The sequence below is a fragment of the Pristiophorus japonicus genome, chromosome 6, assembly GCF_044704955.1.
Source record: "Pristiophorus japonicus isolate sPriJap1 chromosome 6, sPriJap1.hap1, whole genome shotgun sequence".
Lineage (NCBI taxonomy): Eukaryota > Metazoa > Chordata > Chondrichthyes > Pristiophoridae > Pristiophorus > Pristiophorus japonicus.
In genome coordinates this window covers 259,877,296-259,893,437 of record NC_091982.1, presented here as the reverse complement: position 1 = coordinate 259,893,437, position 16,142 = coordinate 259,877,296, and the positions used below count along the sequence as shown (strand labels likewise).

The window sequence follows — 16,142 nt, the reverse complement described above, 5'->3', positions numbered from 1 at the left end:
AGCAAACACTCCCCCTAGGACATTGGTTCCGGTCCTGCCTATGTGCAGACCCCCAGAACCGGTTCCAATGTCCCAGGAATTTGAATCCCTCCCTGCTGCACCACTGCTCAAGCCACGTATTCATCTGAGCTATCCTGCGATTCCTACTCTGACTAGCACGTGGCATTGGTAGCAATCCTGAGATGATTACTTTTGAGGTCCTACTTTTTAATTTAGCTCCGAGCTCCTTAAATTCGTCTTTTAGGACCTCATCCCATTTTTTATCTATATCGTTGGTACCTATATGCACCACGACAACTGGCTGTTCACCCTCCCTCTTCAAAATGTCCTGCACCCGCTCTGAGACATCCTTGACCCTTGCACCAGGGAGGCAACATACCATCCTGGAGTCTTGGCTGAGGCCGCAGAAACATCTGTCTATTCCCCTTCCAATCGAATCCCCTATCACTATAGCTCTCCCACTCTTTTTCCTGCCCTCCTGTGCAGCAGAGCCACCCATGGTGCCATGAGCTTGGCTTTTGCTGCCCTCCCCTGATGAATCATCCCCCTCAACAGTATCCAAAGCGGTGTATCTGTCTTGTAGGGGGATGACCGCAGAGGACCCCTGCACTACCTTCCTTCCACTGCTCTTCCTGTTAGTCACCCATTCCCTTTCTGGCTGTGTACCCTTTACTTGCGGTAAGACCAACTCACTAAACGTGCTATTCACGTCACCCTCAGCATCGCGGATGCTCCAGAGTAAATCCACCCATAGCTCCACAATGCAGTCTGTCAGGAGCTGCAGGCGGATGCACTTCCCGCACATATAGTCGTTAGGGACACTGGAAGCGACCCTGACTTCCCACATATTACAGGAGGAGCATAACACGTGTCCGAGCTCTCCTGCCATGACTTAACCCCTAGATTAACTTAGTTTACACCAACAACAATGCTAAAAGGTTACTTAGTGATAAAGAAAAGAAAAAGAAAAAAGAAAAGCTACTCACCAATCACCAGCCAATCACTTACCCCCTTGGCTGTGACGTCACCTTTCGATTTCTTTCTACTTCTTTTTTGCCTTCCCTCCCTGCTGCACCAGCCCCGCCTCCTCGACGAACGCTGGGCCTTTATAGGCTGCTCCGACGTCCCCGGACTCCCGCTGCTCACACTCCCGCCTCCTCGACGAACGCTGGGCCTTTATCGGCTGCTCCGACGTCCCCGGACTCCCGCTGCTCACACTCCCGCCTCCTCGACGAACGCTGGGCCTTTATAGGCTGCTCCGACGTCCCCGGACTCCCGCTGCTCACACTCCCGCCTCCTCGACGAACGCTGGGCCTTTAAATGGGAGCCTTTATCGACACAGCTTGTGTGGGTCATGGCCCAAGCTGTGCAGTGCATGTTGGTAGCTGGAATAGCTGCTTGTGCAATATGGAAGAAGTGCATGCGGGAGCCGGAATTAACGCATTTGTCTCATTAATTTGCACCATTTGCTGAGGGCAATGGACAGGAAATATGATTTAGTGGCAGATTATGTGTTGCAGTAGAAGGGGGATTTTTGAAGTGGGCCAAGAAGCTGAAGCCAGCAGATCATGAGGTGAAGTCTATACTGCAAGGATTGTGCAGTCAAAATAGATGCTCCTGCAGATTGCATAAACGAGCACTTGGACAGCAAGAGACACAGAAGGCTACGAGATGAGCATAAATTCAGAGGCAAGAGCGCATGGCGTACAATTCGTGTGTGCTCATCAGAAAATGTGGGATGAGCATGATGTCATGAGTCAATTTGCCCGTGCCCTGTGTTCATTGGGCCAACCAATAAGTGATGCTGATGGATTACTTGGTGATTTTGTAAAGATATTTCACTCAGCAGCAGAAAATAGCTGAGTGGCAATGATAAGGCTGTGAATGAAATTATGGACAGATTGGGCGAAATTGTTGAGTTCTTCCATTTGGATGAATCATCTAATGCTCTTGGACAGTGATCGTTTTGTTTTCGTTTTATGACTTTGTCGCAGAGAAGCATGCACTTGTGTTGGCATATCGGGATATCATGACTGCCTCAAATGTTGTGTGTGCCAGTATCAAGCCTGTGCAATCTTACATGACAAGAAGTAGCACCTGTGAATTCAAACTCGACTCCTTACTGGACAAAATCTGCCCTCAAATGTCAACCTAAATGATATCCCGTATTTGCATCTGATTTCATAGACAACACCAACAATAATACAACAACAACTTGCATTTATGATAAATGTTAATACAATGCCAATCAATCTCTCTGGCCCAGAAAGGGAACAATTTAAACTGTTGAGCTTCATTCCTGCATGTAGTAAATTGTTGTTAGAGATTTTTTTAATTTTTAACTTTTAATTTTTTTTGTTACTTTTCCTTTCTGTCACTTTCCTCTCTTTCTGAATCCAATCTTTCTTACCCGCTCTGCTCTTTCTGTACCTGATTTGACTCTAATTCACCCTCCTTCTCTATTGTTCCTCTGTTTCTTTCTCAATCCTAACTCTCATTGGTTAAGGAGTTAGCCTATTGGTCCCATCGTTCACTAAGTTCCCAGATGCTCAGTTGCCCTCACCATGCCGTTATCAGTTGCACTTTCAGCAAGTTACGTCGCAAATTATATTCAAGCTGAAGGGTGCAGAAAAACGTCTAACAAACAGCGCACGCAAGATTAGGCCCGTTGAGAAAAGCGTATGATTGTGTTTGTGAAATGCAGGTTGCTGACTGCTGTGGTTCTCATGAGATGTTCACTTTGTATTTGGCTGCAGTGACTATTGAAAACGTGTGGTGTGTTTTAATGTACCTTTTGGATAACGCAGAGTTTGACAGCAACAAAAAGTTCAATCTTTGAAAATGCTAAATGATGCTCAAGATTTGAGGCAAATTTTCTGACATACTTGGAATTTGTAATTGAGACTCTTGGGCTATTGTAAGAAGCACAGAAGCTCTGGAATCCTCTCCTTCAGCAGCTACAAATTTCATTAAAACTGATGTTTGTCACGTTTTGGCTGTCAAAGTCTTGGCTGAATTTAGACATCAGAACAGAACTGCACACGTTCCAGAACAAATTATGCTTTTCCTGTCGATTATGTCATTAACCATTTTAGTACTAAATTTCTATTCTGCTGTTATTTATGTAGCTTAATTCAAATTATTGGATGACACAATTGTTTTGAAACATAAGAATAATTTGGAATTATCTGCAGCAGACACTATCCATGCAAGACAGAGAAATTACAGTCTTTTACTTGGGAGCTGTCATATGTGGAATAGCACTGTGGCTCATGATATATTCAATACTGACGTGTCATTCAGTAAGGCGATCATGCTGTTCGACCCTCTGCCAAATTCATTGAGTATTTTTGCGTGATTGACTCCTTTATTGTTCATGGTGAAGACAAAGAAAAACTAGAAAATGAATTCCAAACCCACCTGTCTCCAGACAATGAGGACACCGCATTTATTGACTTTTGCAGTATGCATCATGTAGGTTTTCCAAATTTGAGCCATGCTACTTCTTGTATCCTTAGTGTCCCGTCTGTCTCAGCTGATGCTGAGGATATTCTCCACACATCCAAGATTCCAGCAAACCTTGGGAAATATTGTTGAATGCAACTGCTGCAACAGTACAATTGTCAGAACTTTTAGAACTTCCATTGTGGTCTATAAAAGTAGTGTCCATGGCCCGTAGAAATCATTGTGGGTTGTTGTTTAGCTTAACTGTGCCTTATTTTAGTCTCTTGCTTGCTTTCTTGACTTGTAGCAATATTCCATATGCAAACTGATCTTTAGTGATTGTATGTGAATTTACCCAGGTCTTTGGAGTCCATTTTTTCCCCTTGATTTTCTCCCAGTTTATTCTAAATGCTGCATGTCTTTTTCAATTGTAGTTTGCTTAGATAACACCTTTGGGAATGACTGTAGCCTCACCTGTGATGACTGTGTGAATGGAGGCATCTGCAATGCTGAGGGAGATAGCTGCAGCTGTCCTCCAGGATGGGCAGGTATCATCTGCAATGAAAGTAAGTGAACGTCTTCTCAAACTACGACCTGTACTTACTTATTTTCCAGCTTTATTGCAGCCTATTGAACAACCTATTTTTCTCCTTCATGAAGTTATAAAATCAAATCTCCTCCATTTGGCTTGGAGATCCTTTTCCTCCACTCTGCCCCAAGTCATTTCAGAACCAGTTGGAAGTTCCATTATCTGTAATGGATAAACAATCATTTGGCTAATTACATAAATGTTGAGACTATGTTCTGGATATAGAATTTCTTGATAATCAACTGTAGATTATTCCCTGATAAGCCTGCAGTAATCATTAATAGAACTCAAGTGCATTGATGGACATTCTCTGGCACTAAAATTGGCCAAAGACAGAAAAACCTCTGAGTTGGCAGGTGTGAGTTTGACTAGTTATAAATAACTTGATCTTCTCTCTTGCGGTTTCTGACATAATTGGAACCCTTTCATTAAACATTTGTAAATGCTCCCACTCATCCATGATTTAGTGCATAAAGGACCAAGAGACCCTTTCACAGCTTAAAACGCTGTCATCTGTCTGATGATGGTCAAGGGTTAAACTCCAATGGCATCTGGTAAATGAATCTGCAGCAATAGGTCTTAACTACCTTCATTATATAAACTTGTTCTGATTTGCTGATTTGGGAAAACACACGGGATAGGTAATTGTTCTCCAGAGACTGAGACAAATCACTGGAAAATCAAATTGCTTTGTGTTTTATGGTCACTTCAAATGGGTTTATATTAACTCAGGGTTTTAAAGATTTAATTACCAATATACAAATGACTGGATCTAATTACATGATTTGAAAATACCACAGAGATAGTTGCCTTTGAAAACTCAGGGATAAATCATTGAAAGATTAACAAGTCTCTTTGATTATCAAATATATAGATTTGTTTACATGTGAGATTTTATTAAATTAAATAGGCTGATTTTGCTTGTATGATTTCAAATTGAAACTTATGCTTGTGTGTTTGTGTACCAGCAAGCCTATACCTAAAACAAGTCTAATAATCACATAAAATAAATACTTCAGGCTGTTCTTTAAAATAGGAAACCTAAAAGCAGATGTCCAATTAAATTTAAGATTCAAACTCATTGGGCTAGATTTTCGGTTGTCTATAGCCTCAGTTAGCGCGCCGAGGGAGCATTAACGCGATTGTTAGAGCTTACCCACCGCGCGCTCAGCTTTTAGCGCCACGATGAAAAATTCATTCGAGGTTTAGCGGGGGCACACACTGCTAGTGCCTGGCTGCTGACGGCCACTCCGATCCTGACGTCAGTCCTGATGCAACGCCCACGCCTGCGTCCCGCTCGCCAAATGAGATGCGGCCGCCTCATTTAACGACCGCCAATAATCACGTCTGAAAAAACAGTCGCTTAACTGGTGGCTACTTAAAGGGATGAGGAAGCGCTTCCATCGGAGGTCGCAATCAGTGCAACGTTTACACCGAGCACGGTGTGTGAGCTTCCGAGTTTGCAGCGGCAGACACACATAACCGTTCAGCTTGAGAAAAAGTTATTTCTAAAACTTTAATGGGGGCTAGTTCGCCAGGATAGCATTCTACATGCTCTATCAAGGCGTCGTGAAGCGAGAAGGGCTGTTGGGCATTTTCGTTAGCGCCCTCCCCAGGTCAAGTGTGTCACGACAGATTTTGCGCCAACTTCAGCTCTTCTTCCGATTCCGACAAATTTATCGGTGGGAGGTGCAAACCCTTTTAAGGTGCTAAAATTACCGCTCCGCCTGGGTTAACGTTGCACCAGAGGCACAACTGAATTTCTCCCCCAATTAATTTTCTTTAAGTGTTTTTTTTCTCCAGGCAGGAGAAGTAAATACAAAGCACTGGATTGTTATTTGATGGTTATTTTCAACATGTTTGCCTAGATAAGCTGTGGCCAATGGTTGGTGGGTTCTGTCTTGTCTAACTGCCAGACAACTGAAGTATGCATTAAGGCCAGCAAACTAGAACTGATTGAGGGGACTGTAAATATTGACCAGAAGAAATCTCCTCCCGAGTCTCTGAAGGTTAAAGTATTAACGTGTTGAAGGACCCTCGTTCTCTTACAAATGTATAAGGGGAGAAATTGGCCTCCTTTGCACCTCCTGTTTGCGCCTCTGGGGGGGGGAAGGGGCGATAATGAGGTGCTACTGGCTCTACTACCGGGCGCGGCAAGCGTACAGACGCCCGCGAGCTTGCTATGGAGATTTGTGGCGGCGATAACCCCTATCACCACGATCTCCTGCGCCCCGAGATCACGATGGCATTCAGTGCACAACGCCCCGGTACTGTCCCGGATGCGATCTTCGGTTCCGCCCCCTGCAGCATCGCCCCCTGCTTCAACACCGGCAGCTGCAGGAGGCGTTCCAAGGTAGGCCGGCTGCTTGGGGAGCAGTATTTAAAGGAATCGCCGGTGAGGTAAGTGGAAACATTTTCTGGAGCCCTCTGTACATTTTTTTTTCCTTTTCTTCAGCTGCAATTGGTCGGCCCTGCACTCTGTTAGAGTACTTGGCGGTAATCGTCGCAGATCTCGTCGAGGAGGGAAATCGATTTAGAACATAACGACATAAGAAATAGGAACAAGAGTAGGCCATTTGACCCCTTGAGCCTGCTCCGCCATTTAATAAGGTCATGGCTGATCTGATCCTGGCCTCAACTCCACTTCCCCGTCCGCTCCCCATAACCCTTGACTCCCTTATCATTCAAAAATCTGTCTATCTCCACCTCAAATATATTCAATGACCCAGCCTCCACAGATCTCTGGGGTAGAGAATTCCAAAGATTCACCACCCTCTGAGAGAAGAAATTCTTCCTCATTTCCGTTTTAAATGGGCGACCCCTTATTCTGAAACTATGCCCTTAGTTCTAGATTTCTCCATGAGGGGAAACATCCTCTCTGCATCTACCCTCAGAATCTTATTTATTTCAATAAGATCGCCTCTCATTCTTCTAAACTCCAATGAGTACAGGCCCAATCTGCTCAACCTTTCTTAATTTGACAACCCCTCCATCTCAGGAATCAGCCTTGTGAACCTTCTCTGAAATGCCTTCAATGCAAGTATATCCTTCCTTAAATAAGGAGACCAAAACTGTACGCAGTACTCCAGGTGTGGTCTTACCAATGCCCGGTACAGTTGGAGCAGGACTTCCCTACTTTTATACTTAATGCAGAGCCTGCAGCAATGGGCCTTCCCTTTAAGGGAGAGAAGGAACCTCTGATCCCGGCAGCGCTGCACTGGACATTGTGCAGTGCAGTAACGCTACTGCTCCTCTTGCTGGCTTTAGCGCCCCAAGGGAAGCGGTAGTACTTGATTTAGTGCCCTGCTTTTCTCCTGGAGCACTAAACCGGAAATTCGTGTCGGTGTCACACACAAATGTTACCGCCCCAAATGGGGCACTATGCAATTTCTAGCCCATAATGCATTTCCTTTCATATGGGCCACGCTTTAAAAAAACAAAATCAGTTTAAGCTAAGTGATGGGACTACATGTGTTGTTTTTGCCCCCCTGGGGGATTGTTATTGGCCTGGATTTTGCTGTGCTAATAATGGCAAGGCTGTTGGCGCTCACCATTATTACTGGGTAAAACTGAGAGCAACTTCTGGCGTCCACACATGCGCAGTTAAACGTGGAAATCCAGAAGTTGCTGGCAGTGATATCCTGCTCCTCCAGAGGCTGTGCCTTTGCAGTCTTCATCGATGGAATCTGCACAGAGATTATTGTAATGCCGTGAACTTAGGCTAATTACCCACTTTTCTCATTCAAAAGACAGATGAAAAAGTTAGGGCTTGTACAATCATGAGTAACTGAGTTTTTAATGGCATAATCAGGGATAATTATTGCTGAGCAACCTCTCTGGCTCTGAAAACTGAATTTTACAAGTGTGGAGTCTCATTCCCATTTAAAAAAATTAATGTTGCAGATTTAAAAAAATAAAAGTTACCTTTTTTTTAATAGTTTTCCTGTTTTTCTCTTTTATGTCTCTCCCTTAACCCCTTGTGCAATACCCAATCTTTATTTTGCTTCCTGTACAATGATTTAAATGTACATTTATTTCCTGTTTTTTATTTCATGCTTTGTAGTCTGTGGGCTGGATATTTGGTTCTGCACATTTCATGGTGCTAATGCTGGCGGGGCAGTAAAATATGTGCCCGGGAACAGTTTGCGTCTCAGTCATCAAAATTCGGCAGCTGGGCTCTGAGTGTGGGGAGGAGCACGAAGGTAGTCGTTACACACCTCTCTTAGGGCACCAAGCCAGATGAGCAAGCAAAAATCCTGAGCTAAACAGGATCACTCGGCTCACTCTGAGAGAGGTCTCTGGGGGCGGTGGGGGACTGGAAAAAGCTACACCAATAATATTCCCGATAAATAACTCATGCCACCGCAACATAAATCGCAACAAAAATAAGATAAAAAAACAATCTCACTTACCTGAGGTCGACATTACTTACTTCACTGTGACTGCTACAGCTAGGATCGCCAGCTTCCACAGGCGGTCCCAGCAGAGCGCTTTACAGAGCGCTATGGATTGGGCGGCAGCCAAAAATCGAGCAGGCGTCGCAACCAGGGGTGTTGCACACCGGCTCGCCTCTTCCGGGCGCCCCATCGAAACCGGCACTGAAAGTCCCGGCGGGGTGCTGGACGCTGGCCACCTGCCCGGAAGTGCTTACCGCTACCATCGCCGCCCCTCTAGGGCACTAACAGAGGCGGCAGAAGATCAAAAATCCAGCCCCTTGTGTCCCATTGACAATTCTTCAGTCTGATCGGTTGGCGAGCCTCCCTGCTGCTTTACCTGCTCACAGAAGCCACAGATTCCCCTGTAGTGGATTTGACTCCCGAAAACAAGAAATCTCCACTGACATGCCCCGAAAAGTCCCTGGCATACGGTACGCGAGCTGAACAGCCGTTTCTTTCCTGCAGACTGCAAAGTTCGGGACAATGTTTGGGTGTGGCTTATATCAATTTGGTAGTCATTTCCTGTCCTGCCCAGGTAACAGAAATAGTGTCGAGGACACACCCAGGAAGGCACAACCCAGCACATGAGATGAAACAGGTACAACAGTACAGAGGCAATGCAGGCATAATAGGCATAAGATAATCAGGATGAAGAACACTTACCGGGCGGCAAAATGGGTACAATAGTGCCGAGGTAAACAGATCCAATAGAGAGGAGAAAAACTAGACACAACACATTATAGGAGAAAATATAAACGCAACACAGCACAGGAGATGGAGTAAGAATAAGAGGCAAAATAGAAATCACATAACATGGTACAATACACAAGACACCGCAGATATAACTCTGTTCACTGCTGGTCTGGTAATGATGAATGGAATAGTTGTGTTCTCAATATGATCCCAGCCCAATGCAGGAGCTAGCCAGAAAACACACCTTTAAATTTGAAGCTATAGAGGCATTACAGACTATCTAATTACAGGTGAGATAACACCGAGACCTTCGTAACCACCGGCATTCAGTGCTCGTAATGAATGGCTGTATGGTCTGAGTCTGTGAACTGAATCTTGAGAGCAGCTGTGCCAAAGCTGCTGAGATAAACTAGTTTCAGAGTTCCAATTTGTTCAGTTATTAGAGTATCAGTTACAGGAAGCTCCAGTAATCAAAGGCCCATCCACCCATGTACCTGTCAGTTAAATAAACTCTCCTGCCCACCCCCCCCCCGCCCCATACTGATAATTGACAGTCTGTATTCTCTGCATTTTGACTCCTGAAGGAGTGACTCCTTCTCGGGTAACTCAATGCCATCTTCCATCTTTGCCCAGCAGCTTGTGAAGTAACCTTAAAGGGCAGCATCGGAAGTACACTTCAGCACCCTGTCACTTGGAGACATAGTGCTCAAAGTGGCTATCAGATATTTCAGCCATGGGAGAGGAGAATTCTACTGGGATCATTTCGAACTGAAAGTTACTCAAGGCGTTTGCTTTTTTATACAAGAGGGAAGATGTCCGAGGTGACCAGGGAATAATGCCGCACAGAAAGGGATCTCACAGATCCAATGTAAATTAACACAGTGTAAAATTGCTGCCATTAATTATTTATTGCTGAACATCTTGCAGATATATGCGATGGTAGTAAATGATAGTTAACGCGTTAGGTTCTAATATTGTTCTAAGTTGATTATCTTTACTAATGTAATGTGTGCTCCTTTTAATTATCTTATTATTACATACCCATTATGTTCTGTTTTAGGAAATAATTATATCAGCTGGATTTTTTTTTAATTAAAAAGTTAACTTTCTTTCTATAGGGTGAGATCAAGTACATAGAGTGGGAAGTGGGAAGAGGTTCATGTGGAGCATAAACACTGGCCAAATGGTCAGTTCCTGTGCTGTAAATTCTATGTAATTCTATGCATCTTCCCCTACCCCTTTCTCTCCCCCATTATTATTCTCTGCCGGGGAGGCCCATCAGACAACCAGTTCCCAGGCTACTGTCAGAGTTATTCTTGAGCTGGACATTGAAGATGGCTATGCTAGTGATGTAGGTTGGTTCATCTCAGAAGTTTCACTTAAAAAAAACAACTTAGGGTTTTTTGATGCTTTGTTGCACGCACCAAGGTGAGGTGTATTGGTGCTGTCGAGCAGTGTCACCACCAGTCATCTCAAATTAGGTGGAATAATGATGACATACAGATTAACACTCCATTTACTTTGCCTCAACAATGTGCATAATCCCAAACCTCACAACAGCTTCTCCGACTTAACCTGTTAACATGTGCCATCCTGAGTGAATGTGCTGCATTATGACCAGCTTTATGCTGTGGGCCTTCTCCATTAGGAACTGGGTCGTGCTTGCTCCTTCTGATTTTACGTGGGGTTTCGCTGTAGCAAGCAGTGAGAGAGAAGTTTCATCTTGTAATCTGTGTGGAGTTTAAACCCAGCTGCTTCTAAATCACTGCACCAACTATTCTCCCATATGTTCTCTCTCCATCCTCTGCTTCTGTGCAAGATTGCAAGTTAAGATTGTGAACCTGTTTTATTTATTTGCAGATAGTAAAACATAAAGGCTGAATTATAGGGTACAAAATAAAATGATTCTGGTTCTGTTAACAGAATAATCTGATCTTATTTTTGGCATTCATTCTAATACTGTGGGCAGTGTTTCAGAAGATTGAAGTTAAATCATTAATAAGTGGAAGAGTGGTATTTCTATGCACAGTAAAAACACAATTAACAATGAAAATTGATTTCGCAACAGCAAATAAAAATACATGTACTTTCATTGTTTTGCCAAAGGGCTGAGCCATGGCAGGAGCACAATAATGACTTGGTGACTGACGAATAACAGTTATCATTTGCTTGGCTTATTTTCCTTGCACAATTCCAAACCTTATGCTGAAGTTACTGTGGATCAGTAGGAGGACCATTGAAAAAAGAAAGACTTGCATTTATATAGCACCTTTCATGACCACAAGGTGTCCCGAAGGGCTTTGCAGCCAAAGAAGTACTTTTGAAGTGTAGTCACGGCTGTAATGTAGCAAATGCGACAGTGCAAATGAAAATGTGCCAATTTCGCACAGCAAGCTCCCACAAACAGCAATATGATAATGACCAGCTAATGCTTTTTTTTGTTACATTGATTGAGGGATAAATATTCGTCAGGACAAGGGATAACTCCCCTCCTCTTCTTTGAAATAGTGCCATGGGGTCTTTTACACCCACCTGAGAGAGCAGACAGGGCCTCGGTTTAACGTCTCATCCGAAAGACGGCACCTGTGACAGTGCAGCATTCCCTCAGCACTGCACTGGAGTGTCAGCCTAGATTTTTGTGCTCAGGTCTCTGGGCTATGAACCCACAACCTTCTGACTCAGAGGCGCGAGTGCTACCCACTGAGCCTCAGCTGACACTAAAGTGAAAGCATAAATGTGGTTTCTGCAGCAATCCTTACAAAGTAATACTGGAGGAGTGGGAGCAGCTCCAACGAATTTCCCGGCCTATTGTTTTGTGATTCTTTCTATTTCAGTGCAAAATGTTCAAGCTTTACCACTGAAGAGCATGATTTCTGTGAGGCAAATGATAAGATCCCAGTACTTGATCTTATATGTGTGGTCACATTGCAGCCAAGATATAGTTTGTTGGCATCGAAACATGTGTCTTGAATTGTAAGCAATTGTATGGATAGTACCCTTTTGGAAAAGTACTATGCTATGCCCTTTCAGGCTGGTTGTTGATGTCACTTTACAATATGTCAGTGACGTAAACAAACTTCAGCTCATTGTCTGCTGTTGGTTTTTTCTCTTCCTTAGCCTGTCCCCAGGGTACCTTTGGGAAGGACTGCAATAGTATCTGCAAGTGTCAGAATGGAGGATCATGTGATACAGTCACAGGGACATGTCGTTGCCCACCTGGAGTTGGTGGAGAATTTTGTGAAGATGGTTTGTATCCCTCCTGTTACAACAATATATTTAGTTCAGCCTTCTTAAGTCTCTTTCCTTCTGCCATTCATTGGATTTCTCTCTCTCTCTCTCTCTCTCTCTCTCACCCTTTCTCTTGATTCCTTGAATCTCTGGCATATATTTTTTCTATTCCTGCACTTGGCCATATTGGATTGCCAGGACAATCGGATGGGGAGGAGCACATGCCCATAAGGGAGCGGACTTGATTTGTCCTATGTTTGCTGTGCCCAAGCAATCCAATACAACCAGAAGCAAAACCAGGAAACTCTACCCCTCTATCTGCCTATCTCTCTTTCTTCTTTCTCTCACTTCCTTCTATTCACTGTGCCTCTTCCCAGCCCCCCACACCCTAGTTCAGTATGTACTCCGTTTCTCCTTGCATTTTTCCCTACCTAGTGTTGTTGCACTTTATTTTTCATTATAGGAAACCATCGCAAAATAGATCGGATGAGGCAGACTATTCTAGCTACCTTTCCTCATCCATTTAAAATAAAAACGTGTAGCTTCTCCGTCCAAAGTTCAATTATTCCAACATTTTGTGTCTCCACCACCTAACCTAGAAATCCATCCACATAAAATTAGTTTTTGCCCGTTTGAATCCTATCCATATCTTTCGGTTATGGTTTAACTGTTCGACCCATTTACTGCCTTACATGCCTTTGAGGTTCCCCTCTTTACAAGACGGAAAAGCCCAAGTTTCTGAAGTCATCGGCTTTTTTAACCAATAAGGGAATTAAGGGTTACGGGGAGCGGGCGGGTAAGTGGAGCTGAGTCCACGGCCAGATCAGCCATGATCTTGTTGAATGGCGGAGCAGGCTCGAGGGGCTAGATGGCCTACTCCTGTTCCTAATTCTTATGTTCTTATGTTCTTATGATTGACTTATTTTCCCACAAATTTCTGCGGTTGCCCATTCAGACGTTGTTCATTCCAGGTGCGGCAGCAACATTGTCAAACTGATTTGAACTAGGAAAAAAAAAATGAGTCCCAGCTTGGAATAGCAAATCCAATTTGGAAGTTGGACCAACCCTTTTCTCCCAACTTACTGTCCCCTGGTTTAGCGACAGTCTGTGCAGCATTGCTGATTTTATATGGCTGGTAAAGTCCTTACGCTTCTTTCTATTGTTAGGCTGTCCAAAAGGATTCTTTGGGAAAGGCTGTAAGAAACGCTGTAATTGTGCCAGCAATGGCTACTGTCATCGGTTCTATGGGGCTTGTCTGTGTGATCCTGGCCTATATGGACGCTTCTGCCATTTACGTAAGTATGAGTTGGTCATTTCATGGAGTTGGATCTCATTTTGTGTTTTTTTGTGTGGCAAGGGATATTGCTGCAAGGAAATGCTGACACTGAGATCAAGCACAGCACAGGCAGATGCAGAGTAAAGTGCCATCTCCTTTGCCCTCTCTCCTCTGCCCTAACAATATGCTGTAAGTCCAACCTCAAAACACCCTCCAGCCTCCACTACACGGGTACGATTTTGTTTTCATTCCCCTCATCTGCCATGTCCCACTTTGGCAGATTGCCATTTTGTATCTAATTATGGGCAGTTCTGTGCTGTCGGTTTGTGCTACGCGTAAGACAGTCAGTAGATAAAAGTCTCATGGTCGAGAGATAGCTTTTGAAGAGCGTTTGCCGTAGCATGAGGTGAGTGCTATTATTTACATCTGGTCCCAGGTTATGCAGGCACCAGACACAGCAGTGAGTTTGACCACCACGACTGCCTGCCGCACATGTGCACTGATGTTCCATGAGGTTGCCTTGGATTGTCGAAACAGGGCAACGCTCCTCCTCCCCACCTGACGGAGCAGCACCTCCACTTTGCTGAACACCAAATGGGAGTTCAGATGCCAAAGACTCCATTTTCCACCAACACGTTTACGTTGCCTCCATGTTTACATTTTGGCTTTGGCCCTTCAAGAGCGGCAGGCATGCAGCTGCTTGTGCCCTCTCTTTGACGAGCTACCAGCATTATGATCAATCGTCATCAAGGATCAACATGGCTAAATAATTATGGTTGACCTTGGGAAATCCCACCAGATTGGTTCAGTCCAATATTGGTGACCTCTTAGCATGCTGCTCAATGGTCTCACTGATTTAACACAGCTTTATCAAAAAATTCAGCCAATGAAGAAACCAGTCCTGATTGCAGTCTCTGAATCACGTTCTGTTTTCACCACCACCCCAGGTTGCCTGTAAATAGTTGAATTCCTCCATGATTGCAGCCCTCTTACTTCTGCAAACCTTTTTGAACTGTCTACAGATCTCTTTCTTTCTGCCTTTGATCACAATTTTGCTCATCCATAATGTGTCTCCAGTATTAGAATCATAGATTCAATCATCTCCTTTCGTTCTTTATTGTTGCAGAACTGTTATTATTTCTCAGTTCAATCCAGAGAGGTTAGGGTTAAAGTGTAACTTTCAATCTTCTCCTTTCATTCTAATGCTAAAGTTGCATCCTTAATTAGTATCACACCTCGTCCCTTCCTGCTTTCTCCCTGCTAAAACGGATAATTTCATGGGCAGGCGGGTAGGACACCTCTCTTCCCCGGTACATTCGTCGATTTACTTTTCCACAAAGTCACTTCTAGGTTCAAGAAATAATGTGCGTTCTCTGTTCTTTCTCAGCTTGTCCCAAGTGGGCATTCGGGCCTGGATGTTCCAAAGAATGTCAATGTGTGCCGACGTACGCAGCGGGCTGTGACCCCAAAAATGGCACGTGTATGTGCAAACCAGGTTTCCACGGCCTTAGATGCGCGAAAGGTATGTGCGAGCGTTACTGAACAGCTATCACGTGAAACAAAGTGATGAGGGGTTGTACTTAATGTCAGCAGAGACACTGCATTGCATTGTGCCTGTGATTCACCAACCCCCTCCTCTCCAGCACTGCTCTCGTACATCTCTCGGCAAAGACATGGAAGCAGGTTGCTGGCACACCATCTCCCACAGGGCAGTGCGTGTCATGGAAAGTGGGGAACTTAACGCATTTAACAAATACCATTCATTTTTTGGCATGGTAATAATTGCATCAAGCAAGCATCATTTTGATTGATACAAATTATCTTCGGTGTTTTTTTTGTCCTGATTTAACATTTTGACGCAATGAGGGAGCATCACCCCAGTGTCAAGGCATCACCTAAAAGAAGAAAAAATACTATTTATTATAAAAAAGGAAAGTATAATCCTTACTGTGCACAAACTCCCTAAAATTGCTGAAATTACACTTTTCAACTGAAAAGAGTAAAGACAAGAATGATCAGAATGATACCTGGACTTCAAGGGTTAAGTTACGAGGAGAGATTACACAAATTAAGGTTGTATTCCCTGAAATTTAGAAGTTTAAGGGGTGATCTTATCAAAGTTTTCAAGATATTAAGGGGAAAAGATAGGGTAGATAGAGATAAACTATTTCCGCTGGTTGGGGAGTCTAGGACGAGAGGGCATAGCCTAAATATTAGAGCCAGACCTTTCAGGAGTGAAATTAGGAAACACTTCTACACACAAAGGGTGGTAGAAGTTTGTAACTCTCTTCCCCAAACAGCAGCTGATGCTAGATCAATTGTTCATTTTAAATCTGAGAGTGATAGCTTTTTGCTAGCCAAAGGTATTAAGGGATATGGGCCAGAGGCGGGTCTATGGAGCAAGGTCGCATATCAGCCATGATCTCACTGAATGGCGGAACGGGCTCAAAGGGCTGAATGGCCTCCTCCCGTTCCT

At 44.0% G+C, this 16,142-nt stretch overlaps 1 protein-coding gene across 1 annotated transcript in view; it reads left to right on the top strand.

The window, feature by feature from the left end:
- Positions 1-16,142, top strand: part of LOC139266308 (multiple epidermal growth factor-like domains protein 6) — a 496,732-nt gene that overhangs the window by 383,270 nt on the left and 97,320 nt on the right. The window contains exons 14-17 of the mRNA XM_070884129.1: positions 3,879-4,010; positions 12,280-12,408; positions 13,557-13,685; positions 15,054-15,188. Of these exons, the coding sequence (XP_070740230.1) occupies positions 3,879-4,010; positions 12,280-12,408; positions 13,557-13,685; positions 15,054-15,188 (525 nt within the window). The remainder of the gene's footprint in view (positions 1-3,878; positions 4,011-12,279; positions 12,409-13,556; positions 13,686-15,053; positions 15,189-16,142) is intronic.